The 27,601-nt window shown below is 38.6% G+C and overlaps 1 protein-coding gene across 2 annotated transcripts; it reads right to left on the reverse strand.

The window, feature by feature from the left end:
• Positions 1 to 248: 248 nt before the first annotated feature.
• On the reverse strand, positions 249 to 27,254 carry LOC126699540 (CLP protease regulatory subunit CLPX1, mitochondrial). 2 transcript variants are annotated; one of them, XM_050397426.1, is made up of 15 exons: positions 25,877 to 27,237; positions 25,420 to 25,481; positions 25,140 to 25,237; positions 24,937 to 25,016; positions 24,466 to 24,516; positions 17,760 to 17,834; positions 17,591 to 17,668; positions 5,497 to 5,553; positions 3,726 to 3,796; positions 3,505 to 3,604; positions 3,258 to 3,362; positions 1,737 to 1,799; positions 1,500 to 1,622; positions 1,257 to 1,415; positions 249 to 572 (listed from the first exon to the last, which is right to left on the reverse strand). In XM_050397426.1, the coding sequence occupies exons 1-15, from the start codon at positions 26,831 to 26,833 to the stop codon at positions 498 to 500; spliced, it is 2,154 nt and encodes a 717-aa protein (XP_050253383.1). In that variant the 5' UTR covers positions 26,834 to 27,237; the 3' UTR covers positions 249 to 497. The 2 variants fall into 2 exon arrangements, with proteins under 2 accessions (XP_050253383.1, XP_050253385.1); XM_050397428.1 differs by lacking the exon at positions 1,257 to 1,415 and having other exon boundaries at positions 25,877 to 27,254.
• Between the last annotated feature and the right edge of the window lie 347 nt (positions 27,255 to 27,601).

Below are 27,601 nucleotides of genomic sequence, written 5' to 3' on the forward strand. Positions count from 1 at the left end.
ACTGCTAAAATTTGATTTTACCGACTTCTGGTCTGATTTCACATCTGGTAAGAAATCCCCAATAAAGCAGTTTGATGTCTTCCTGCCTGTTCCCCATCCCATGCAACAAAACACACCATGAATTTCCTTCTGTTCATCCCGTATTGGCAACCAGATTTACTGACTACACAGACAAGACACCTGGAAATGTTATAAAGCTAATTTGACAGCGCGTCTAAAAGACATCAAAAAAATAGAACCCGAAAAGATGATGCAGAAAAATAATCTGTTCAAACTAAACCCCTTCCTCAAATGCAACAATTTTATACAGTCTGCTGTGTACATCAGCAAAGCTACATTTTCTTTTATCATTTTTCCCTATAATTCAATGCAAATGAACCAGAAGCTGTGCTGTTTTACAAGGGAGTAATTACGCCAAACTATGAATGTGATTTACAATTTAAAAAATAACAAAATGAAATTTGCACATCCTAACAACAATTATGGTTATAATAATGTTACATGCTCATGGCTCTTGATGAAAGCTCTGATTCACCCTCCTGCAACTCTCCCTCAGCCAGTTCAACATTATCCTGCAAACAAGTAAAGCCAGGCCATGTAATTACCAAACTCACTCTAGAACACCAGTGCTGCAAAATCAGGTCAAGGGCCCAAAACAAATAGATTAAACTGGGTCATCAGTCTCTGTTTACATTTCTTCTTAGTAAATCACATAAACACCCAATGGATCTTAAACCATGATCTCTCCTCCATCTCATTCTTGTCAGAGTCATTTGAGCCAGAACTCATTGGCACATCAATCTGTATTTATAGAAATCATCTTTTTTTTTATGGATTATAGAAATCATCTTTTTTTTATGGATTATAGAAATCATCTAGTGTTCTATGGCAGGTTTTTTCCACCAAAAGTAACAGGTCGTAGGTTTGAGTCTAGAAATCAACATCTCCAAAAATAAAAAAGGATGTAAGGTTGCCTACCAATCACTACTCCCAAACGCCACAGAAGTGAGGTGTTTGTGCTCTGGGTACGACCTTTATCTATTGTTCTATGGGCAAGGATGTACTCTTAGGGAAACCAAGTGATCTAACAAGTGATAATCAGAAGCTGTTCCTAAAAAACAACTTAGATAATCATGTGTGCATGCAAAGGTATGGATTATCACACCTTTGATATTGATTAGAAGAAAGAATCCTAGAATCTCAGAAAAATGCAAGGGTGGGAACAGGTCCCTGCATAATTACATATGAATTCATACCGCTGAATTTTTCAACTTGGTTTCAGCTAGGTAACCCTCCAATGCACCTTCTCCACGAAGAATTTTCCCTCCGCATCCAGGTGCATTTGCTGTGCCCACTGACTCCTCATCAACCACAACAGCATCTATTCTATCATTTCCTATCTTAACATCTGGAATCTGAAACATACAAGCATTCATATGATTTCATGGTAATCAAGGTCCTCAGCCTCAGCAAGAGCAAAGCAATCAACAACTGCATACCTCATACATGGCTTCGGTTAGAATGCTTTCCAGTAAGGACCTTAAGCCCCTGGCACCAGTATTCTTAGCCATTGCTTTTTTAGCAATCAGTCTCAGTGCGTTCTCTGTATAATGTAGCTTCACCTGTAATTAGGAGAAAGTTCATGTGTTTGACATAAAAAGGCCACACTCAAATTCAGTTACATGCTTAGAGAAAGAGAGAGCGCATGACAAAACATGCGTAGGCAAAATGCTTACATTGTTCATGCTGAACAATTTCTTGTACTGCTTACCAAGAGCATTTTTTGGTTCCGTGAGAACCTGCAGAACAACAATAAAAAAGAAATTTAGTAGATATTCCAAAAATGAGGAATACACTGTCCGTTTATTGAAACAATGGCAGCTATTCATCAAAAAAAAAAAAAAAAAACAATGACAGTGGCTTGCCCATCTCCATTTAAACTTTAAACAAGCAAAAGCCAGAACATATGATAAAAAGATCAATTTAAATTGAGGGATGGGGCTAAAAAGATCAATTTCTCATCATTGGCCCCAAAATTGATAACATATGATAATAAAAGAAATGCAGCTTTTCCAATTCACAGATACAATTGAAGTCCAGAACATCACATCTCTAACAAACACTAATAATCCTCTTTATTACAACAACCAAGGCCTAGTCCCAAAATTTTGGAGTCAGCTATGGGTCCTCAACAAAATAATTACTATAGTTATGAAATAAAATTTGGTGTCAGATATAATGTTCATTTAGAGTTCAGACTTAATTCATTAGGCTGGAATGAATAGCCAAATAGAGAGAAATATGTTCCAAATATTCACAAGCATCCAATATCATTCACTATTTCAAATATGTGAACAATTTCAACATCATTCACAAACATATAAATTATAATGAAATGAAAGATGATTTACATTGATTTTCAAATGATTAGCATGCATTACTTCTCCCTAATGGCCTATTTGGTCGGGTGAAAAGGGGAGAGAAAATAGGAGAGAAAAGGGGGGAGGGGGGTGTTTGGTTGGGGTGATTATTTTTGGGGGGTGGGGGAATTTTCTCCCTGGGTCCACCACTTTTCTACCCCCGCCTCCCCCACCCCCCCCCCCCCCCCCCCCGCCGCCCCCCCCAAAAAAAAAAAAAAGATAGAAAATGTGGGGGAAAGAGAGGGGACTTACAGTAATTACCATTCTACCCCACTATTTAGTTATACCCCAACTCTAGTTTTTTTCCCTAATAAAATACATTTAAAAAAATAATAATAATAGGGGCATGAGAGTAAATATATACAATCTACTTTTTCTATCCTCTCACTTATCTCCTCAAACAAACGAGTTTTTTTATACCTCCACTTTCCAATCTCCCAACCAAACTCCTTGAGAGAAATAAAATCTATTCTATCCTCCCACTTTTCCATTCCCAAACCAAACGAAATATAAGACTTTGAATAAATAAAAGCCCACCTAGGAAAGAACACAGAGTATGAGTTCCAATGTAACGACCCCACCCCAATTGTGTAGATATTATCCGCTTTGGAGCCCATACCTCTCACGGTTTTGTTCTTCCCCAGGTTGCGCTGGGGAAAAGGCCTCTACACATTGAAGGGAGATCATTCTTTATAAACACATTCCCATGTGCTTCCCTAGGTGATGTGGGATTTCATAGAATGCAAGACCCTCCTTTTTGGGTCACTACATCCAACCATTCAATTACATGGCTTAAAAATCCAAGCAAAACCATAATAAAGTATAATGCAGAATTACCTGAACAAGTTGGTCCTCAGTTAAAGCTGACAAATTAACTAAAATTGGAAAACGGCCAATAAACTCTGGTATGAGACCATATGCAATAAGATCAGCACTTTCAACCTGAAGGTGCAAAAAAAAAAAAACTTTCATTCTTATGAGTACATGAACTTCATAATAGACGGGCCAAAAATTCTAAATATATAAATGGAAATACGAACTTTAAATTCCCATGTCAATGACTTTAAAGGGTCTTATTTCTCACCGACTCGAGTAAGGATGATGTCACAACAGCATCAGTAACTACACCAGTTCTCATATTTGCACGAACAGGTGCTCCAAAACCGATTGAAGAATCTTGACGCCTGCTTAGTGTTATGAATAATTTCATAGTCAAGAACGCTCTTAAAAACTATAAGAACAAGAGAGAGAGAGAGAGAGATAATTGGTTGATTAATTTTGCAACAGAAAACTTGAAGGAATCACCTCTCTGAAATGGTTTTTTCAAGATCAACAAATGCTCCACCACATATAAAAAGGATATCTTTTGTATCTATCTGCAATCATATACAAGAATGTAAGATGATATTACCAAAGCAATAGCTAACCTAAAAAATTGGTAATATTCACTCACATAAGTGCAAACTAGGGGCTCATTTGGTACACCGTAATGGTAGTAATTGCATGGGAATAGGAATCATTATTACAAGGCATACAAGAAGGTGGAATAGAGTAACTATTACCATTCAATTGTTTGGTGACAACATGGGAATATAACCTTGGATTTGATTCCACAATTTGGTACAACATGATGAGATGGTGAAATGAAATCATATTTAAGTCAAATTTCCTATAATACACCTATTTATAAACTTTTTTGATATATGAGTAATGAAATTTTATCAAACCTAAAAAAAAGTCACCCTATACAGTCAATATACAATCTGGGACCAATACAATCAAACACAAATTACAAACATCCATCAAATCACAAACTAAAAATATAGAATGACATCCGACAACTGACATCCAATCCAATAAATTTCTGAAAAAAAATTTCAGATATAGTAATGACCTTTCAGAATCCTCAAAGCTCCAGTTATTTCTCTATTGCCAAATGCACCACATCAAACAATTTGGAACAACCATCAAAACAACACCATTGCGATAATGCCCAAACTTTCCTTACCAACAAGCTAGCAGATCAACAACAGCCTTCGACATCACCCATTGGATTCTAAACAAGATGAATACCATAGTCTACAACCAAATGTGCCCTAGGCATAATCCACAGACACAACCGAACAATAGAATAGATATTCCTTAAGAATAGTCAGTGTTTATTATAGTATACCAAATGTGGCCTAGGCATTTCTGAGGAGAACAGAAGACAAACGCAGAGAGATTTGTTTCTGGTAAGAAAAAGTCATTTAGGATGACTCCTTTCTTTCATCGTAAGGAAGAGGCTTATCCTACATATTGCCTTAACTAGTTCTCAAGGAAAATGCATGATATGACTAACCCTAACAAAAAGCTGAAAAAAAAAACAAGTGCTCCTTCACTGGTTCCATAAAACAAAAATGAGGCCCCTTGTAAACAGGGAGCCACAATATTTAAAGACATTGCATAAGTCTAGGAAGTCCTCCACGGAAGAAAAAGAGTGCCTACTTATGGCAGCCATCCAATCATTCATTGATTAGGCAGCCATTTATGTCAATCTAGTATTTTTGGCAGTGACTTATACCTTTTACCCATCGTCAACTACATGAGCTATTCACACACCAATATTGAAAGTATAATATCCTAGTAGTTGGCTGGCTTTGGCACTGGCATGAAAGCTAAAAGCAGTGATACATGGAAAACTGCAAATGCACCCTGCCACCATATACCCAAAAAAAAAAAAAAAAAAAAAAAAAACCTGAGAGAGAGAGCACACACCTAGAATCAATTAGACTGTAACACATACATATATTATAATTTTTTATCGGTAAATTAAACATGCACCCAATGAATGCTTCACCATGCTCTTACAAAGGAAGAAGGTTGCATTTGAGCTTGTACTCATTGGATTTTTTTTTTTTTTTTTTTTTTTTTAAGAAAAAGTAACCAAAAGGAATTAACAATCTATAGATTTTGCTTCAGTAGAACCTAGATTCTAATTAGGTAATGCAAGAATGATCATTACCATAAGAAATATATGTAACAGATAACATAATTTATGAGAAGGCAGAAAAGGACATATTTAGGCCTCGTATACCTGTATGTTATCACCCCTTGGATGCTTCCTTGCTCCCTTCTCAGGAACATTAACTATCTAGACAAGAAGAAATTATTCTACTGTTAGAATAATAACAAACATAATGCTAACAATTACATAACAAGTAAATAATATATAAAACTAAAAAATTATTATGAACAAAGAGAAAAATAAAAAGGAATGCAGAAATTCCTTCTACAAACATTAACATATAAGCCGAAACAAAATTTATATAATATATACTTATAAAAAAAAAAAAAACAAAAACAAAATTTATATAATATTAAGTTTAAATTATGAGGGAACCTGTAATGCAAATAAATAATAATATAATCATTGCAAGTATATAGCAGGGATGTGACTACAAGAGAGGCTCATGAAAGAGAAAGCTTAAAGACCAAAGTTTCAACAATAGGATTCACATTTGAAAGGGGCCCATGTCACGCCTCAACTCATCACAGGCATGATATTGTCCGCTTCAAGTTGCCCCTTATGGTTTTAAAGTGCCTCATACCAATTAGAATCCAAGGCCTCCATATAAGGTGCAGGACATTCCCCCTACCTAGGCAAAGTGGGACTCAATTAGGATTTGGTTTTCCCTCACCTCACACCACTTAATAGGTCTTTTGGACTTTGGGTCCCCACACCGCACCTGAGATCATGGTTGTCAAAATCGCAATATAGATCGTAGGATCGCACAATTTTACAATCTCGCCTCACCAATACATTTAAAATCGCACTAAGATCGTAAAAATGGTAGGATCGTGTAAGATCATATAGAATCATAGGATCATACGGGATCCTACTAATTCTACCGATCCTAACAAAACATCAGTTTTTTTTTTTTTTTTTTTTTTTTTTTTTTTTTTTTTTTTTAAGAATAAATTTTTGGTTTTGATAAAGCTTTAAGTAGGGCTGTCCAAATAAACTGCCCACCTGGACCCGACCCGGAATCACCCGATCCGACGGCTCCGGTGGTCGGACTCGGGTCCCGACTCCAAAAACCCGACGCCAGCGGGTCAGGTGTCGGATCTCTTCCTCTAAAACCCGTGAAACCCAACCTGCCCGACGTCCATTAAAATCAGGCCATTTTTCCATATTTTGGCCATTTTTCCAGATTTTGGCCATTTTTCCAGATTTCGACCATTTTTTCCCAAATTCCGACCACTTTTTCTAGATTCCGGCCATTTTTTCCAGATTTCGGCAACTTTTTCACTTAAATCCGTCGACTTCTGGCACAATAAACATCGGATCCAGCCGAACCAGTGATTTCTCATCATGATTTGGCAAAAATCTCGCCGAATCCGACTAGATCTCACCGGATCTTGGATGGATCTGGCAAGATCTCGCCCGATCTGACGAGATCTCGCCGCTTTTCAAAGGATTCCAGTGATAATCGGGTTCACCCGAAACCGACAACCACCCTCCAGCAATCCGAACCGACGAACCTGTTACTGCTATGGGTCGGTTGCAGGTTGAAAACAACCACCCGATCTTGTACGGGTCGGTTGTGGGTTGGGCAAAAACCCGACCCGCCCGACCCATGGACAACCCTAGCTTTAAGGGTTGTTATTTTTCAATGTTGTGATGGTATGGCTTTTTATTTTTATTTTTTATAAAATTATGTTAACCTAAGCAAATATTTTCTAATTTTTAGTTCACTTGTAATAAAAATGAAGGAATACTTCATCATTTCTAAATGAAGAATTTATATTAGTTTTGCTACATTTTAAGCTATAATGCTGTTAAATTTGTTTGATCAATATACTAATTTGTGTTATAATATTACTAAAATGTTTTTCTTATATATAACGTTATTAGTATGCTTATATTTGTATATTGATTGATTGATTTTTTTGAGCATGCTCTGTAATTGTTGTTGAGTAATATAACTTGAATAATTGAGAGTATACAAATATACTCTCCTGTCTTTTTAGTTCTTTTTTCCTTTGTTCACTATCGTGAATCCTTTGTGTTTTTCTTGCTACTCTTTTATTAATAATATTCTCTTCTTACTGCTACTCTTTTGGGCTAAAAACCAAAAGCAATGCTCTCTCTCTCTCTGAGTTGAGAGGAGGCCCGGCTACCTCGAATTAGCCACAAATCCTGTTTTAGTCTTATTTCCTAGGGATAGTATGGGGGGGTTTCGTAGTTTCTTTATTGAATCTAAGCTGTTCCAGTTGGTGATTGAGGAAGGTGGGAATTTTTTCTCCCTTAAGATTCTTGAACGGGGTAAATACTACATGCAATCGGTGTTTATGGGCAAGAGTGCTTCTCTTTGGACAATGCGGAATCTGGAACACACCGTGAGTGGGATTAGTCCTAAACAATTCTTTACGTTCAGGGAAGGGGATATTGCTTACACGATGCAGCGGGGGTCCAACTCGTATGGGCAGTACTTATCAGTGACAGAGCTTAAGGTAGGTGGGCTGCGGCGAACTATTATTATTCCTGCCGGAAAATTACAACAAGGATGGAGAACCTTTGGGATTGAATTAAGAAGGCTACTAGAACCTTCTCAATATGCGTTGGGTGGATCGAAATTTGTACCGTTCAGGTTTAAGCAAACCCCAAAATATCAACCTGCCAGGTCTTATGTGGAGGCTGTCAAAGTTCCAGTACAGGCAAGGTTGAAGCAGGTTCAGCAGCCCCTCCGCAAAGAAATAGTTCAGGCTGGTACTGTGATGAATTCTGTGGAGTTTCCAAGTGATTATTCTTGCACACAGGTAGCAGTTTCTGGAACTCAGGCTGGTAGTTGTTCCCAGTCAGCCGTGGGTGGTGGTGAGGGATGGAAAGATGGTATTAACGGTAAGAATAATTTTGAGGAGAAAATCCCGGAAGGTAATAAATGCAATATTTCCTTGAAGCCCAATTTGAATTCAAATATGTTTGAGTTTGGAAAGTTACGTGATAAGAGGAAGGGACGTTGGTTAGGGAGAGGTTTGATTGTGAATGTGAATGAAGTTGGAAAGAGGCGGGTATCTTGGGATGGTGTTAAAGGTGTTAAACAGGCTGGAAAATGGGTGAGTAAGACTCCCCATAATATTAGTGTGGGTCTGGGCTCAGCCAAACAGAATGCCCAAGCCTTGTTGGGCAAAAAAGAACCCACTTTGGGCCTGGGTCTGTCAAGCCCACTATCCTTTGAGGCTGGCGAGAGTTCAACTTCTGGACTTAAGGCTCTGGAGGCTTCATATCAGACTGGATTAAGTATACCGAGCTCAGGTAGGAGTTCCACGAAGGAAGTTGAGAGCTCAAGGACCACACCCACCGCATCGGAGCAACATGCGACGCCGTTGTGGGTATCGGTGGACATGAATCCATCCTTAGCAGTGACAGAAGTGGTGGACAAGGCAGAAGAGGACATCACGATCCCTCTAGCCCAGCCACCCACTGCGTCGACTGGACCAGCGGTGGTGGCTCAAGCCTCCCACGTTCTGATGTCGCCGATCAAAGAGCTGGGTGGGTCAAAACTGGTGCCGGTTGGGCCATCGGGCATGATATCGGAACCGGCAACGAATCCGATAGTACCGGCGAAAGCTTCTTTGGATATTCCAGAGGCATCGGTGGTTGGGGAGGAGGATTTTGTGGGTTTGGAAGGTCCGGGAAATTTTGTTTTTGAGGGAGCTCAATTAGCTGGCCCAACTATAAAGGATTTGGTGGGAGACTTAGATAAGTCTTGGGGTAATTCCAGAGACTGGATTTTACAATTACGTGATGGCAGGCGATTAGTGCTCCCATTGTCTCTGTATCGTTCTCCAGATAGTATGTCAGTCAGCTCTAGTTTGGAGGGAGATTGTGTACCAGGCAATGACTCTAGTACTTATGAAGGGCAGAGGGTTAGTTGGGCAGATGACTGTGCGGGGCTAGTAGAGTATTTTCCTGGGTCAGAGAGTGAGTTGTGGGAAGTTGGTGAAACGTAGAATTTGTGTGAGGATGGTGATGAGCCATTAGTTGTGTTACCTTTGGCCACGGAAGATCCGACTGAGTTGGAGTCTAGTCAAGTGCAGGAGATTGGGTGTAAGGAGAGTGTGGATAGTTGCCAGCTATCACAGTGGGTAACCAATAGGATAAAGGCTTTCAAGAAATCTGTGGGCACTTCATTGGAAGGTTTTGAGGAGCAGATTACTGGTTTGTTATTAGCCATTGAGGCCAAAAAGAAAAATAAAAAGAAACGTGAGGAGGGTGATTAGACGAAGTTGGTCAAGTCAGGCCAGAAAGGGCAACGGGAGTTGAAGAATCTGTTGACATCTTTGAAGGTTGAGTATGATCCAAATAAAGCAAGGAGTGTAAGTTCTGAGCGGGCTCTAGTGTCTTATCAATGAATGTGAAGATTATTTCTTGGAATGTAAGAGGGTTGAATGAGCAGGATAAAAGGCTTAGGGTTAGAAACTTGATTAGAAAGTGGGGGCCAGATGTGGTTTGTCTTCAAGAAACCAAAATGGGGTTGATTAATAGAGCGGTGATTCGTAGCTTGTGGGGTGGACAACATGTTGATTGGTCTTACTTAGGTTCTTGTGGAGCTTCTGGTGGGGTGTTAGTGATGTGGGACACTCGGGTTGTGAATAAAATGGAGGAAGCAGTGGGGAGATTTTCGGTTTCTTGTAAGTTTACAAATGTGTCAGATCAGTTTGTTTGGGCGTTTTCTGGTGTTTATGGTCCTAATTTACACAGAGACAGGAGGTTTTTATGGGAGGAACTTTGTGGCTTGAATAGCTGGTGGAGTGTCCCATGGTGTGTGGGTGGGGACTTCAATGTGGTTAGGTTCCCTTCCGAACGATTGGGGTCTAATTCTTTCACTACTGCTATGCGGGAGTTCTCCAATTTTATTTCAGAACAGGGTCTCATTGACTTGCCATTGCAAGGGGGTTCTTTTACTTGGTCAAATTCTAGAGAAGTTGTCTCGAAGGCTTTCTGCAGATTGGGAGGATAGGTTTCCAACAGTTTCTCAAAGACGGATGTCTAGGTTGTGCTCGGATCATTTTCCAATTGTTCTTGAGGGTGGATCCTTCCAGAGAGGGAGTATGCCATTTAGATTTGAGAATATGTGGCTCAAGGATGAAGGTTTTGTGGATAGGGTTCGGTCTTGGTGGGATTCCTATCAGGTTCATGTTGCACCGAGTTTCATTCTGGCCAATAAATTGAAGCTCTTAAAAAATGATTTGAAAAGATGGAATGTGGAGATGTTTGGTCATGTTGAAGTTCGGATTAAAAAATTGTGGAAGGACCTAAGTGTTCTTGAGAATATGGAGGAGAGTCGGGGTTTATCAGCAGAGGAAAGGGTAGAAATGGGTAGAATCCGTGATGAGTTAGAACAAGCTACTCTGTTGGAAGAAATAAGTTGGAGGCAAAAATCTAGAGTTCTTTGTGTTAAGGAAGGTGACAGGAACACTAAATTTTTTCATCGCATAGCTAACTCTCATAGGAGGGTTAATTCTATTGAGAGGCTTATGGTGAATGGGGCATTGTCTTCAGACCCGGCTGCTATAGCAGACTGTATCTCTCAGTTTTATAAGCAGCTTTATTTGGAGAATGTGGCTAATAGACCCGTATTAGATGATGTGGAGTTTGCTAGTATCTCGGTGGAAGATGCAAGTTGGCTAGATAGGCCTTTTGAGGAAGAAGAGGTGGTTGAGGTGATTAATGGTTTCAATGGTGACAAGGCACCTGGTCCAGATGGCTTTTCAATGGCATTCTTCCAGTCTTGTTGGGGCGTTTTGAAAACAGAAATTATGGCTGTGTTCCATAATTTCCATACTCAGGCGGTGTTTGAGAAGAGTCTTAATGCCTCATTCATTGCCCTTATTCCTAAGAAAGTGGATGCTGTGGAGGTCAAGGACTTTCGGCCCATTAGTTTAGTTGGCGGGATTTATAAGATTATCTCTAAGGTGTTGGCTAATCGCCTTCGTAGGGTGGCGCATGGGCTTATTTCGGATTCACAAAATGCTTTTGTGAAGGGTAGACAGATTTTGGATTCCGTCCTGATTGCTTCTGAATGTATTGATAGTAGATTGAAGTCAGGAGTTCCAGGTGTGTTATGTAAATTGGATGTGGAAAAGGCATATGATCATGTGTGCTGGGATTTTTTAATGTATATGCTGCAGCGTTGTGGTTTCTCTGAAAAATGGAGAAAATGGATATGGTATTGCATTTCAACTGTAAAGTTTTCTATTCTGATCAATGGTAGCCCAACTGATTTCTTTGGTAGCTCTAGGGGGCTTCGACAAGGGGATCCTTTATCTCCGTTGTTGTTTGATATTGTGATGGAGGCACTAAGCCGTATGTTGGATGTGGCTGCCTCTGCTGGGCAATTCTCAGGTTTTTCTGTGGGTAGTACGGCTGGTTCATCAGTGATGGTGTCTCACCTTTTATTTGCAGATGACACTCTGATTTTTTGTGATGCTGAACCTTCTCAGATTGCTAATTTGAGGGCGATACTTGCTAGATTTGAGGAGGTCTCAGGGCTTCATATTAATTTGGGGAAGTCTGAGCTGGTTCCTGTTGGTGGAGTACACAATTTGGAGGAGTTGGTGGGTTTGTTGGGGTGTGGGCAGTCTTCTTTGCCCTTGAAATACTTGGGTCTTCCTTTAGGTGCCAAATTTAAGGATTTATCTGTTTGGAATCCTATCCTAGAGAGAATGGAGAGGAGATTAGCAGGTTGGAAGAGAATGTATTTATCTAAAGGGGGTAAGGTGACTCTCATTAAAAGCTCACTCTCATCTTTACCTACATACTTTCTTTCCCTTTTTCCTTTACCAGGGAAGGTGGCAAAGCATATGGAGAAATTACAGAGAGACTTTTTGTGGAATGGGATTGGTGGTGAACCTAAAATACATTTAGTTAATTGGGCCAAGGTTTGTAGGCCTTTGCAGGAGGGGGGGTTGGGTATACGACGGTTGGGGAACTTTAATTCTGCATTGCTAGGTAAATGGTTGTGGAGGTATGGCATGGAGACTGATGCTTTATGGAGGAGGGTTGTAGAGGCAAAATATGGGAATATTTGGGGTGGTTGGTGTACGAAAAAGGTGACAAGTCCTTATGGAGCCAGCCTGTGGAGATACATTAGAAGTGGCTGGTTGAACTTCTCTAAATTCCTTGTTTATGATGTGGGGGATGGTACTAGAGTGAAATTTTGGAAGCATTTGTGGTGTGGGGATGGTACTCTCCAAGAGGCATTTCCAGAGCTTTATTGTCTTAGTAGGTCAAAGGATTCCTCGGTGGCTGAAGTTATGGGTTGATCTGCTGGGAGGTTTCACTGGAATGTGCAATTTCGTCGTCCACCACAAGATTGGGAAGAAGAAGCCTTTGACCGGTTTATGGAATTGGTCTATTCTTCGACGGTGCGGGGGTTTGGTCCTGATAAGGTTTGTTGGAAACCTGCAAGGAATAGAGGTTTTGAGGTTAGAGGTTATTATAACTCATTCTACCCTCCTACTTTTGTTTCTTTTCCATGGAGAATGATATGGCAATCAAAGGTTCCCCCAAGGGTGGCATTCTTTTCTTGGTCTGCTTCCTTGGGTAAGATCTTAACAACAGATAACCTTCGTAAAAGACGAGTGATGGTGCTTGATTGGTGCTATATGTGTAAGAGGAGTGGGGAGTCGGTGGATCATCTTCTACTTCATTGCTCCATAGCTTGGGAGTTGTGGTCCATGGTTTTCTGCTTGTTTGGTATTCAATGGGTTATGCCTCATACTGTTCTTGAGTTGTTTGAGGCTTGGCAAGGAAAGTTTGTGCGACATCGCCACATTGATGTTTGGAGAATGGTGCCTCATTGCTTGATTTGGTGCATTTGGCGTGAAAGGAATGATAGAAGTTTTGAGGGTTGTGAACACTCTTTACTGGAGCTTAAGTCTTTTTTCCTACATACTCTCTTTGAATGGAGTGTGGTTTTTTCTCATTTTTCTTGTTCTTCCTTTTCTTTGTTTCTTGACCGTTGTTCTTTTGTTTCTTGACTTGTGCCCCCATAGTACATCCCCAATGTACTCGGTTTGGCAATCTTTTTATTATGAATAATATTCTTACGTTATTTATCAAAAAAAAAAAATATTCTCTTCTTACTTATCAAAAAAAAAAGAGTATACAAATATACAATGTCTACATAGATGATAAAATGGTTGATGATGATTAGGACGGTAGTCATAAGAACCCTATAACGAGAATAATTAAATGTTCACTTTACCTTAATATTAATCTTACTTTTGGATTTCATATTTTAGTTAGCTAGTTTCCATTTGATAACTTATTTTGGATTTTAAACTTAGAACTTAAAACTTGGAAAATATTTCCATATTGTTGATAAATATTTTGGTATTTGGTTGCTAATTAAACATTTATTGAACTTTTTAGATACATTGGGTCAAAATGTAAATATATTTGATTCGTTAGAATAAACATAGCGATGTAAGACATGCAAATTACATCATATAATGCAAATTTTTTTTTTATAGATAAATTCACAATTTACGTGATTATCCAACATACAAAATCATTATCAATGTATTTTTTGCTTTAAATATGAAAATATGTAGGATCTTACGATCTACGATCCGATCCTACGATCCACGATCCCACCTACCTCTTACGATCCTATGTAAGATCCCAATTTTAACAACCTTGCCTGAGATCCTTAATCATCTAGCATAGTTAATAAAAATCTTATTTTAAGTGTCTTTACATCATGCATGCACCTTATTTGATACACTCAATACTTCTATCGGCACCTCCTTCCCTTGCCAGAGCAAGGTGGAGCATTATGTTGTAGCCTCATAAGTTCGAACTTGGGTATGCAACTATGCATCTATTCAATTGGGTTTTAGAGCCACCAAGCAGGGATCCAACTAGACTTTAATGCCCAAGAAAAGCGAGGAGAGTCCTCTATCCCCTGTTATTTGTCCACCTTAGAAAAATCCAACTTTTAAAGGAAATTTTAATTAATGCACTGTCTTGAAATAAAAAATTTATTAGTTCCCAAACTTACCCTTCTTAACTTAAACCAATGTTGTTAAAAGCGCGCTTTAAGCGTGCTTAAGCTCAAAACTCAAAGCCCCAAGGCTCCAGCGCTTTTTGGCGCTTTTTTATATTTTTCAAAAAAATAAATCAAAACTGAAATAAAACTTTAGGATCTTGACATTATTGATATAAACCATTGATTTGACATGTTTTTAGTGTAACTTATCAAAAAAAGATATTTTGAGTGTAATTTGTCCTAAAAGGCTAAAACCCAACCCACAACCTCCCAATTCTTCCCTATTTTTTTTCTCTTGATTTTTCTCCTTGAAACAGCAACCCACCCAGCTTCTTCTTCTTATTCTATTTTTTCCTTTTTGGATATCTGCTTGGTACCAATTACTATGTTGCTATGTTCTCATATTCTTAGCTCATTCATGGAAAAAAAAAAAAAAAAAAGTACGATATAACATATTTGTGGTAATTGTTTAGTTACTTTAGTGGTTGATGCTGAACATAGCAGACTAATTCCTATAGAGTTACAAGTGATTAAATTATTAACTAATATTACTAATTAGTCATAGGGCATTATGGATATTGGAGATTTAAGAAAGGATATTACATGGAAGTACTCATATCTAGCTTATCCAAAAAAATAAAATGACTTGAAGTTAAAATTGCAAAAGTAGGGCTTATCTAAATGTTATATGAATTATATAAAATTTTTTATTTCAATTTCTATGATAATTTGATCATTTGATTGTTGCATTTCTCATTAATAATTATTTTTAAATTTATTAAAAAAAAAAATTTTAAATGCGCACTTCGCGCCTAGGCCCCAAGAGGTCTTTGTGCTTAAGTGCGCCCCTCGCTTTTACCAACATTGACTTAAACACAAATAAATTGAATAAAAAAGGATCAATGACTTTTCAAAGTGAACAATATTTGGGACATCCCAAAATGGAATTGTGGACAAACGAAACCGAACAAAAGGGGGACTCTTTATTTATGCAAATATACCAAAATAAACCTGCACATATAAATTTAAATCTCTAAAACCCCAATGACCTTGATTTAGTTTGGAATTTGGATTGCTTATTAATATTTATTTAACTTCATTTAGAAATTATTTGAAATTTCCTTTTATAGCTAATTATATGAATAATTTTACTAATTTACACATTGATGATTACATATTTAAGGGGGATAGGGCCAAGGGTGGGATCTTTGTTTCTTGCAAGAAAGGGATGTGCACAATAAACTTGGCAAGGATTTTTTAAAGTATTACACATGCACCTAGTGGATCTTGAACCCACAACCTCAACATCCACTCTTCTTTGCAAGAATAGAAGGTGTTATTTAAGCTAGAACTCAATGGCATTTAACTTGGCAGGGATGAGGACAAGAGATGGGGTTCCCAGCCCTCCCCCTCCGTGTTGCCAAACCCAATCCTAAGGATTTAGATGATCTTTCATCTTTGGGTATAATTCTGTTACTGGCCACTATATATGGTCTCTTGCTATGTCTTACAACCCTAAGGTCTTAATTCTGTAGTTTCAACATTACAGTCCTCATCTTATACTATTTGGAGCAGCTAGGACCACCTTCAATTTGAGAGGAAGGAATCTACATAATTTTCAGCAGCTATATTTGATAAATTTGATAGCAATAATGGGAGAGGGGGGGTTTTGAACCTTGGACATCTCCATTGGAAACACCAGGAGATGCCAGTTGAGCTGCAAAACTCTAGGCAGAATTTTCAGCAGCTATGCGATTCTATTTGCAGTTAGCATGATGAAAACCTAACCAGGAATGCTGACTTGGGATTCAGACCTAGCACATCATCATTTTATTCCCTTTTTTTTTTTATAAGTTCCATTTTAATATTTCAAATTAAGTCTCTATGGTTACATATGTAACCGTTAATATACTCATCAAAAGATCTTTATTCCAAATTAATTGAACTTAAACACTCTTTTTACTGTAATGGTGGGTTTCTTCTGCTATTGGAATAGAGTAATAACTCTTCTGCTGTAAGGCATTTATGTGAGCAACCAGATCATCATCTTTATCAAGAAGATTTTCAAGACCTTTTTGCACTTCAACTTTCAAACAAAACAATTTTGCCAAACTATGGCCGCATAACCATCACCAACAAGATATATCTAGCTGCAATCAGTTGCATAACTAAGACCCATTTGAAAAGTAAAAATTCTCAACTGGGAAAAGTATAAGAGGCACTTTCTATGCACGTAACAAGGTTTGAAAACCAACTCTCCTTTAGAAAATCATCAAGTTCATGCCTTGTCCCTTTCATCCCAAAAGTACACGTTAAACTATCTCAACCAAATATTTCTCCAACCATCTATCACTACTCTCCAGATAGGACTCTAAATTTCCAATTAGTAGCTTCCAACCACATAAAGCCACTAATTTCTGATGTAGAGTTACTCTCTAATGAATTTTTTTATAAACTCAAACTGCTTTACCAGGTTCTTCAATCTCCCATCCCCCATAGAGCATTATCCCTTCTAAATAAAGATACTTTTTGGTTCATTTCAAACAAGAGTCTTCTCTACCTAACACCTCTTCCAAGGAACCCCTTCAGATATACTCTGTCCATGATGTGTTACTTGCTAGCCTCTCTCAAAAGGTTCAGATAACTACAAGGAATTCTATTACCATACCATTAACTTCTTCCTCACATACTACTTATCAAAAAAAAAAAAAAACTTCTTCCTCACATACTTTCATAAGCATCACAAGAGGGATGCTTGATACTGTGCATACAGTTTGAGAAACCTATAGGGCCAAAAATGCATACTAGATTGCACTATATGACATTATGACATTTATAGGTGATTCTCATGTGTCGATGATTCTAAAGGTCACTGAAAGGAATGCATAAACTAGAAAAGCCAGAACCAGAACAGCTCAAAAGTTCACCCAAAAAGATTTATCTTTAATAAGTGCCAAGAGCCTTGTAGTTTAACCAATTGGCACTTCCTAGTGTTTCCAACAGAAATATCCAGGATTCATATACCGCTCCCCCGGCTATTATATTTTAAAAAATAAATAAATAAAAAAGATTTATCTTTAACAAGTAACATAATAGATAAAGAATGCAGTGTAGAACCAATTGACTCACAGTTCCTTCCAGCATTTTCAATAGTGCCTGTTGGACACCCTCACCAGAAACATCTCTGCTAATGTTTAAGCTCTCAGCCTAAAAAATGACAAACAAGTGAGAATAATTCAGACATAAAAGTATCTACACATTAAATTAAATTATTGTGAAGCCAAAAAAGTCACAAAACCTTCTTAGTTATCTTGTCAACTTCATCAATATAGACCATTCCTTGTTGAGCTGCTTGTACATTGAACTCAGCTGCCTAAATGCCAAAGGACAAGCATGACAATATTAGTCCACTGATAATAATAAACAAGCACAAGCTGAACGGCTAAAGATGCTGCATTTTGATATTGAATTTTACAAAATAAATATCAAGCTTAAATATAAGATGAAATTGGAGCAAAAGTAAATTGAAATTCACAAACACACTCAAAAAAAAAAAAAAAAAAAAAAAAAAGGGACCCAGTCGAAAGGTACCGAAGATGCTATACAAATAAAAGGGGGAAAGGGAGGAACACTTATAGCATACAAAATTAAGAAAAACCGAGCAAAAAGCTGCAGTAACGTTAGTATGAGCAAAGGTTTTCTTTTCTTTTCTTTTTTCTTTTTTTTTTGAGGGGGTGGACTTTTTGAAGGTGGCTAAAACGGTAATTATCACCACACCAGATTACGGTAAAAATACCCTTCTGCTTAAAATGATTGTATTCAGATTGTTGGATTTACTTCCTGCACTTTTTCTCTTTTAAACTTAATATCTCGTATTTCACAACTCAACTTGGTATCAGAGCTTACCAATCCAACCCTAGAATGCACGAGAACATCTTCACTTCCCTTCTCCTACTCTTCCAATATCTTTACCTTGCTTCCCCAATTATAAATCCTTTGCAGAATTATTGGCAATTTCTAGATAGATGTGTTGTTTCTTATTAGCTCTCTACTAAATCCTCTCTGTCTGATGTTCCTACTCCATCCTCCTCTCTTTCGGACACTAATGATTTGGCTAGGGGCCGGCTCCTCTCCCGTTTTAGTGTCTCATGTTTTCTCCTGTTTTTAAACAGGTAAATGGCACGTGGCATCTACAAAATCATCTACAAAATCTAATGGTAAGATATAAGGCCACATCACAACATCATTTATTTCCATTTTACCAGCACTCTTCGGCAATAAATACACTGTTCACACCCCACTGCACTTGGCAGTGGATGATAAGGACCCGTCAGAAATCATGCCAGAAATATCACCGGATCTGAGAATCCATAAACATAAACAGAGCCTCAAGGGAAGGAGAGAACCCATAAGCACAAACAAAGAAAAAATTATATTGAATATAAAAATAAAGAAACAAAAGGGAGAAAATCCATTTCATTTCAATTCAAACCAGACCCATGACAAAAACCCACGGTAGAAATGGCAAGAGAGAGCTCAGTATCAAACTACCAAGTCTGAAATCAACCAAATCCCAACAAAAAAGATAAACAAACCAACAAGTGCAGATCCGAAGCAGTTAAACACACACAACCACAACTAGCATTTAGCATTTAGCAGTTAGTTCACACATAAAAATACACAAGAATTTTGGTCTAGCGGATCAAATCAGCCCTCGATGTCTAGGCTAGACAGAATTTTGGTGTCTCCCGATTGGGAGGAACATTATCCGGATGTGATTCAACGGATTTTACCTCGCCCTATTTCAGATCATTTCCCAATTCTAGTGGAGATAGGGGGAATGGCGAGGGGGAAAAGCCCTTTTAGGTTTGAGAATATGTGGCTAAAGACGGAAGGGTTTACTGAAAGAGTGCATTCTTGGTGGAATCAGCATTCTTTCTCAGGTACTCCTAGTTTTGTGTTTGCCAAAAAGCTGAAGGCTTTGAAAGAAGACATCGTTCAGTGGAATCGGTTGGAGTTTGGTCATGTCGGACGCAAAAAGACTCAACTATTAGAGGCTTTGAAGTTATTAGATGCCAAGGAAGGGGAGTTTGGCCTCTCTGATGCAGAGACATGTGAGAGAGTTGCGGTGAGATCTGAAGTTGAGAAACTTCTTTCCTTGGAGGAAATCTCTTGGAGACAGAAATCAAGGATGCTATGGATTAGGGAAGGAGATAATAATACGAAATTCTTCCATAAGGTGGCTAATTCCCGTAGAAGGTTTAATCATCTGAGTTTTTTGGAGGTGGATGGGGTGATTTATGAGGAGGAATCCGAGGTGGCTGCCCAAGTAGTAAATTTTTATAAACATTTGTATCAGGAGACAGAGGAGTGGAGGCCTTTTGTGGAAGGTTTGGATTTTGATCAGATAGATGGGTCGGAGAGGGGTTGGCTTGAAAGGAGATTTGAGAAGGAGGAGATTCTTCTAGCTGTTAATGAGCTGGCTGGAGATAAAGCTCCAGGTCCAGATGGTTTTTCTATGGCTTTTTTCCATCATTGTTGGAGAGTGGTGGAAAGTGATGTTCTAGCAGTTTTTGAGGAGTTCTATCATCATAGTAAGTTTGAGAAATCATTGAACGCTACCTTTTTAGCCCTTATTCCTAAGAAGAATTATGCTTCTAATATTCGAGATTTCAGGCCTATTAGCTTGGTGGGGAGCTTGTACAAGATCTTGTCTAAGGTTTTGGCAAATCGATTGAAACGGGTTTTAGATCAATTGATCTCTGAGTCTCAGAATAGTTTTGTGGGAGGTAGACAGATTCTTGACTCAGTTCTTATTGCCAATGAGTGTGTTGACAGTCGAGTAAAGAGTAAGATCCCGGGGGTGATTTGTAAGCTAGACATTGAGAAAGCTTACGATCATGTGAATTGGGAGGCCCTTCTAGATCTTTTGAAGAGAATGGGCTTTGGCGAGAAGTGGTGTAGATGGATTCGCACTTGTATTTCTACTGTCCAGTTTTCTATTTTGATTAATGGGGCTCCAGCTGATTTTTTTGGGAGTTCGAGGGGATTGAGACAAGGAGACCCGCTTTCTCCAATGTTGTTTTTGGTCATGATGGAGGTCTTAAGTAGGATGTTGAAAAAAGTTGAAGGTGCTGGCTTGATCAGGGGTTTTAAGGCTGATGGGAGACGGGGTGAAGGGGAATGTGTCTCGCATCTTCTATTTGCGGATGATACTATCCTGTTCTGTGATGCGGAAATAGAGCAGATCCTTCATGTGCGGATGCTTCTCCTTTGTTTTCAGGCTGTGACAGGTTTGAAGGTTAATGTATTGAAGAGTGAGATGGTTCCAATAGGGGAGGTGAATAATGTCCATACCTTGGCAGAGATTCTTGGTTGTCGGATTGGGTCTTTGCCTATGACCTACCTTGGTATGCCGTTGGGGGCTTCCCATAAGTCCCCTTCTATTTGGAATCCTATCTTGGAGAAAATTAATAGGAAGTTGGCCGGGTGGAAGAAGTTGTATTTGTCAAAAGGAGGTAGACTGACGCTTCTTAAGAGTACGCTCTCTAGTCTTCCTACTTATTATTTATCTCTTTTTACTATCCCCTCGCATGTGGCTAATAAGATTGAGAAGATCCAGAGGGACTTCTTGTGGGGGGATTCGAAGGTTCATTTGGTGGGGTGGGATAAGGTGTGTGCTCCTAAGGCTAATGGAGGTTTGGGGATAAGGAAGTTAACTACTTTTAATAGAGCCTTATTAGGAAAATGGTTATGGCGGTTTGGGGTTGAGGAGTCTCGTCTTTGGAGGAGGGTCGTAGCTTTGAAGTTTGGGGTAGAGTGGGGGGGTTGGTCTTCCAAGCTAGGCAGGGGTGTTCATGGATGTGGTCTATGGAGAAGTATCCGAAAAGGTTGGGAGGCTTTTAGCAAATATATCCGGTTTGAGGTAGGGGCGGGGAATAGAGTGAAGTTTTGGACAGATCAGTGGTGTGGGGACTTACCACTCCACCTATCCTTCCCGGTAGTGTATGGGATTGCCACTAATAGAGAGGTTTCTGTTGCTTCGTCTCTCGAACGGTTGGGGACCGAGGCTCGAAGAAGCTGGAAGGTTCCTTTACTTAGGGATCCTAATGATTGGGAGACGGGAGATGTGGTTGATTTCCTTCACACCTTGGCTTCTAGTTTACCTCAATCTGAGCAAGGTGACCGTATGATATGGAAATTGTCGAAGAAAGGTGATTTTAACATCCGCTCGTTCTACGATAGGCTTCGAAGCCCCTTGCCTATTATCTTTCCTTGGAAAGGTATTTGGAAGGTTAAGGCTCCTACGCACGTCTCGTTCTTTGTTTGGACTGCTTCTTGGGAGAAGATTCTTACAGGGGACATTCTGCGATGTAGAGGCTTTGATTTTGTTGACTGGTGCGTTATGTGTCGTTGTAATGGGGAGACGGTGAATCATTTGCTTCTCCATTGTGGAAAAGCTTATCAGTTGTGGAGCTTGGTGTTTAGATCCTTTGGGATTTCTTGGGTCATGCCTAGATCGGTTGCAGATATGCTTTTCGGTTGGTGGAATTGGTTTGGAAAGCACTCTTCTAGCATTTGGAATTTAGCTCCGTTGTGCCTAATGTGGTGTATTTGGAGGGAGCGAAATTGGCGGACTTTTGAGGACAGGGACAAATCCGATGACCAATTGCTTGCTTATTTTTGTGGTTCTCTATTTGATTGGTCTAGGGCTTGGGGACTCACCTCTAGTGACTCTCTCCCTTTGTTCCTTAGTTCTCTCCTTTGTAATTAGCTCTTTGTTGTTTTCCGTTTGTTTTCTTGTCTTTCTCTTCTTCTTTTTGTTTCTCTCTCTGTACTCTTTTCCCTACCTTATGTTTTCATGGGGTAGTTTCTTGAATATACATCTTTCTTATTTATCAAAAAAAATAAAAATACACAAGAAGCCTTTGTTATCCTTCCGCAATTTCTCAGCCCATTCTTTCCCCCTCTCTTGCAACTCTGTTTGTGATAGTCTCTTAGATTCGGTGTAGTGGTGTTTGGCGTGTGAGTAGTGGGTTACTGCTGAAGAGTGGAGTAAAAGAGAAATAAATGATAATTTGATGTGGCCTTGTTTTTACCATTAGATTTTATAGACACCACATGTTGTTCATCTGTTTAAAAACAGGAGAAAACATGAGACACTAAACTAGAGAGGAGCCGGATCCATTTGGCTATTTCTTTATGATGAGATAAATATACTTGTACTCAACATCCTATTACTCTTTTCTTTTTCTTTTTTTCCAATAATCATGTTTCACTTTGTCTTTATTTCTTTGCTTGTACCATGTCCTCTATCTATATTTCCTCATCTTTGAGCAGGCTTTGTCTTCATCTTGATGGAAACTTGCCGTGGGTGAGAAAATGAGTTGCTCTTCACAAGAATCGAACCTCGGAGCTCACTACTCTTCCACCAGGGAACCAAACAATAGGATATCATTGGGTTTACACTGTTAATTACCTCCTTGATGGTTTTGGTGAGCACTTTAACGCGTTATTGGTAACAAAAGGGTTTACACAGACATATGGTGTTGAATATCCAGAGTCCTTATCTCTTATTGATACTTCTGTGGACTACTATTAAACTTAATGGACAGCAAGGTGATTTGCTTCCCGATGTCAGTCAATACTAAGGGTTGATTGGGAAATTGATTTAACTTACTGCAACTGGCCCTAATATTACTTATACAATTGGTGAGGTTAGCATATGAATGCTCATCTTCAACCTCACTATGAAGCTATTTGTCATATCTTGCATAATCTGAAAGGCACTCTTGGGTGAGGATTGTTATACAAGCCTTATACTTCTTTATATGTGACAAGTTTTAGTAATGTTGATTGGGCTAGTAGTCATTTTGATAGGCGGTCCACCATTGGCCATTTTACCTTTGTTGGTTCTTGTTACTTCCACTAGAATTGTCTAGAACACAATCCAAATCCTATCTTCAAAAGAAGCCTAATTCTTCTTAAAAATATTTTATTAAGGTGAGAACCTTCAAAACCAAGCTCATGCATCTCCTCTTCTCAGCCTTCTAAGATGAGAACTTTCAAATCCATCTCCCACTAGAATAAATAGAAAAAATCAAGTTCCTATTTTCAAAATATGCCTATTCCTACCTGAAAATTCTGAACAAACTGTAAACTTTTCAAACCGAAGTACAACCAAACTAAACAGTAGGAACTCATAGAACCCAGAGCATATCACAGGTTACTTAAAATGTAACATTAAGCACCCACTTTTTTATATGAGCCAATATTAAAACATACCATGGAGGCACAACCCAAGTGCACAAGCAACATCCAATAGAAAGATACCTCACACCAAATATAATCTTCTTCTTTTTTAGTTAAGCAATAACTAAAATACCTCATACCAAATATCAGCCAAAGGATTGACATACAAAAATCATGCAGCTGAGCAAATTCAGAATTCCACAAGTTATCCCAAGACATGTTGTTGAATGGCAAGTCGGAGGTCATGCATTATGTGGTGAGAACAACCCACTGTGTAGCGATTATGGTGGGTATCCTTATGTGCAACTCCAAAGGCTAGGAAGTGCATCGGCAACAGAGACTGAGGATGGGTCTAGTGAAATTTTATTCTACATTATGATCACACAACCCATATAGACTGGGAACACTCCCTTTCATGTCAGCAGAACAAAAGGAAAGAATCTATAGCCCCAAGCCAAAAAATTTTAATCTCAGCTTTAAAAAAGTTTGAAAAAATATTTTTCCCTTTTGAAATTTGACACAAAGTCTTCACACACAGAAAATATTCATCTCAAGTAACAAGGCAATATCCTCAAGAACCTCCCCTCTTAATAAACTAAATAGATTCTAATTGTTATGCAATCAAACTATTGTAAAGATCATGAGATGTTTGCAGAACTCCAAGAACAAGAAAATGCTCACAATATATGATTCCAAATTGATTAAAAAGGAATGTCAGTTTGAAATCTGAAGATGCAAAACGTGAAGCATACCGCAAGCAACTTATACAAGATTGATTCAACATCTTCTCCCACGTAACCTGCCTGCGAAAATTTAAAAGAAAGAAAAAAAAGGTCAGCATTTGCATGCTATAGTTTTTTTATTTTGAAAAATATTGCATCCTATAGTTGAATGGTAATAAATAAAAAGTAAATGAATAATTCCACACCCCAAAGGAATGTAGCCAGTTGCCAGAGAAAATAATTAACGTAATAACAGAGTATGTGAATGCCATCTACTAGTATGCGAAATTTCCTATTCCAATGAAATTCCCATAGCAATTAGTAATAGATAACATGCATGAATAATTACTATTGCTGAAAGAAAATAATTATAAAAAACTGAAAGGAAACATAAAAGTACAAACACAGCCTTGACCTGATGCTAATTTTTAAAGCTTGTTAGTCCATCATTCCATGTTAATCAATAATTAGAATCAATACATCAATGAGAAATAGGCCTACCTGTGTTAATGTTGTTGCATCAGCAATGACAAAGGGCACATTCACAAATCGAGCTAATGTCTTTGCAAGCAATGTCTTCCCTGTTTTTACGATATGTAAGTTAGAAATGCAGTTTGATCACGCAGATATAAATAAATCATGTGTAGGCCGCCAATGATTTTAAGTTGATGTCACAGAAGAACATTGCTCAGTTATAATCAAACCTGAACCAGTTGGGCCCATCAAAAGCACATTGCTCTTTTCTAGTTCCACATTATCGTCATCATCTATTTTGTCTGGAATTCCTGATTCTGCTCCTGACCTAGTATTAAAATCCAATGTTTCCATTCTATTAGATCAACCCAAAACAACTATAAAAGTCTATAAAAACATTCTGCCAGTGCCGAAAAAGGTGTTCCCATTCAAAAAAGAGAACAAAAATCAGAATGAATTCCAGATTATATGTATATCATAAAAAAAATAAAAATAAAAATAAAAACTAACCCTTTTTGAAGGGATGCATGATATATTCTTTTATAGTGATTATATACAGCAACAGCAAGAACCTGCAGTATAAACATAAAGCATCCATAGAATAAGTTTCAGAGAAAGTAAAAATAAGATTTTAGAAAAAAGAATTGAATTGGTTAAATGTGCATTGTTAGTCTATTCCAGAGAAATACTGAGGATAAAGTATAAAGAAGTAATGAACTGCACCTAAATGTTGATGTATGCTGAATATAAGAGATAGAAGAGTTTGTTACATGCATGTGCTGCAACAACAACAAAAGTGTTGTCTGAGTTGTGTTGGAGTGTGCATGTTCAAGTGTTGCGGAAAATGAATGGGCGTGTGGAAAACATGATTAACAAATTAAGGAAGTGGGAAATGTGATAGTAACGGCAAGAAAACAAAGCATGATGAAGAAGAAGAAGAAGAAGAAGAAGAAGAAGAGATTGAGACCTTTTTGGCTCTGTGTTGACCAATAACAAACTTGTCGAGGCCCTGACAGATCTGCTTGGGCGTGGGCAAATCCTTGCCTAAATTGGACCCTCCCCATCCACTGCTCTCTCCTCCTTCTCCTCCACCTCCTCCTCCATTATCTGCACCGCCGGGACCACCAGTTTTAGGACCAGGGCCAGCTGCGCGAATTACATTAACCCCGGGGGCAAAAGGGGGTCCAGGAGGAGTATGGACAGCCAAGCCATTAGGGGGAGGGTCTCCATTGCCACCGGAAGTAGCATAGGAGTAGGATCTTAAAGTGTCCCAAAAGGAGGATCTATCTCTAACAACCCTATTGTTATTGTTATTATTAGAATTCCTATTACTATTATTATTAAAGTCGTCATCTCCACCAGCACCGCCTTTAGCATTATTGTTGTTGTTGTTGTTGTTGTTCCTGGTGGATGGTCTAGTCCCAATCTCAACGAAGCTGCCCTGAAGAGGAGACATCCCGTAGGGGCGGAAGTAGTATGCAGTTTTGCAATTAGGGCAAAGATTGACAGCTCCAGCTCCAGCTCCAGCTCCAGCTCCGGTCTTGAATTTGGGATCTTCATGATGATCATTATCCGGCGGCGGAGGAGGAGGAGGGGAAATCAAATTGTGTCGATTAGAGAAAGAAAAGGAGAAAAGAAGATCCATGTGGTTGTAACAACGGGGGCAATTGGCCTCAGCACGAATCCTGCGGATTTTATGGTCGGAGGAGGAGGAAGAGGAGGAAGAGGAAGAACCACCGTGGTCCCACTTGTAACGCTCTTGTACTCCGATGAAGGACTCACGCCGGCCAATTGGGACTTGAAGGAGGGTCGAGATTCCCGATGCTTGAGTCCATCTCTCTGACCCTGACCCTGACGACCTTATCAACATCACTTGCTTCACCTTCTTGTTCCACGATGATGATCTCAACAACATTCCAGACATAATTTTACAAACACAAAATACAATCAATTGCTGTAATAAATAATAATTAAAAGCTGCGAATACGTATGTATTGTATTGTATTATTCTATCGAGCTGCCTATTTGGATAAGGTAATACAAACAACAAGTGTTTATAGTGGTGAAATAGAGTCTACAGCAAGAGAAAGAGAAATAGAGAGAGTGGTGGAAAAAGCATTGAGAGGAGAGGAGAGGAGAGGAGAGGATTGAGAAGGTAGTAATAAGAAGATAAAGCTGCGACTGAGTTGCGATGCGTTTCTATTCTTAAGGAAGGTAGTTTTTTTTTTTGGGTATTTTTTAAGAAACAAAGGAAACAAAACTTGACCAAAACATTAATGGATTGTCTCTCTCTCTCTCTTTCTATCTATCTTTGCTTCTGTTACGGTCATACGTATGGTACTTTAGTATTTTTTGTGTTTTAAAATAATGCACTTTGCGTCTTTACCAGTCTTACCACCTCCTACTAATTTCCTCACTTCAAATCAAACAAAATTAAAATACCCACGACGAGTCACCACTACTTCCATCAGATCCCCCGTCACATGCTTATTCAAATAAAGGTTTATAATCAGTGGTATTTCATCCATGACACGCTTCCATGTTATAAATTTTCTCCCTCCATTTATAATATTATTTCCACCTTTATTGTTTCAATACTTTCAAATGAAGAAGATGCTCCTTTCTTTTCATATTTATTTCTACACCTAAAAAGACTCTCTCATATGCCCTTTTTTTTTTTAATAGGACTCCC

The sequence above is a fragment of the Quercus robur genome, chromosome 9, assembly GCF_932294415.1.
Source record: "Quercus robur chromosome 9, dhQueRobu3.1, whole genome shotgun sequence".
NCBI lineage: Eukaryota > Viridiplantae > Streptophyta > Magnoliopsida > Fagales > Fagaceae > Quercus > Quercus robur.

Excerpts from the sequence above, each read along its gene's own strand:
- LOC126699540 (XM_050397426.1), bottom strand. The coding sequence starts at position 26,833 with ATGTCTGGAATGTTGTTGAGATCATCATCGTGGAACAAGAAGGTGAAG. Across the intron at positions 25,238-25,419 it reads CATGCATCCCTTCAAAAAGG|GTCAGGAGCAGAATCAGGAA; the intron begins GTTAGTTTTTAT and ends TTTTAATACTAG. Across the intron at positions 25,017-25,139 it reads GATGGGCCCAACTGGTTCAG|GGAAGACATTGCTTGCAAAG; the intron begins GTTTGATTATAA and ends TCGTAAAAACAG.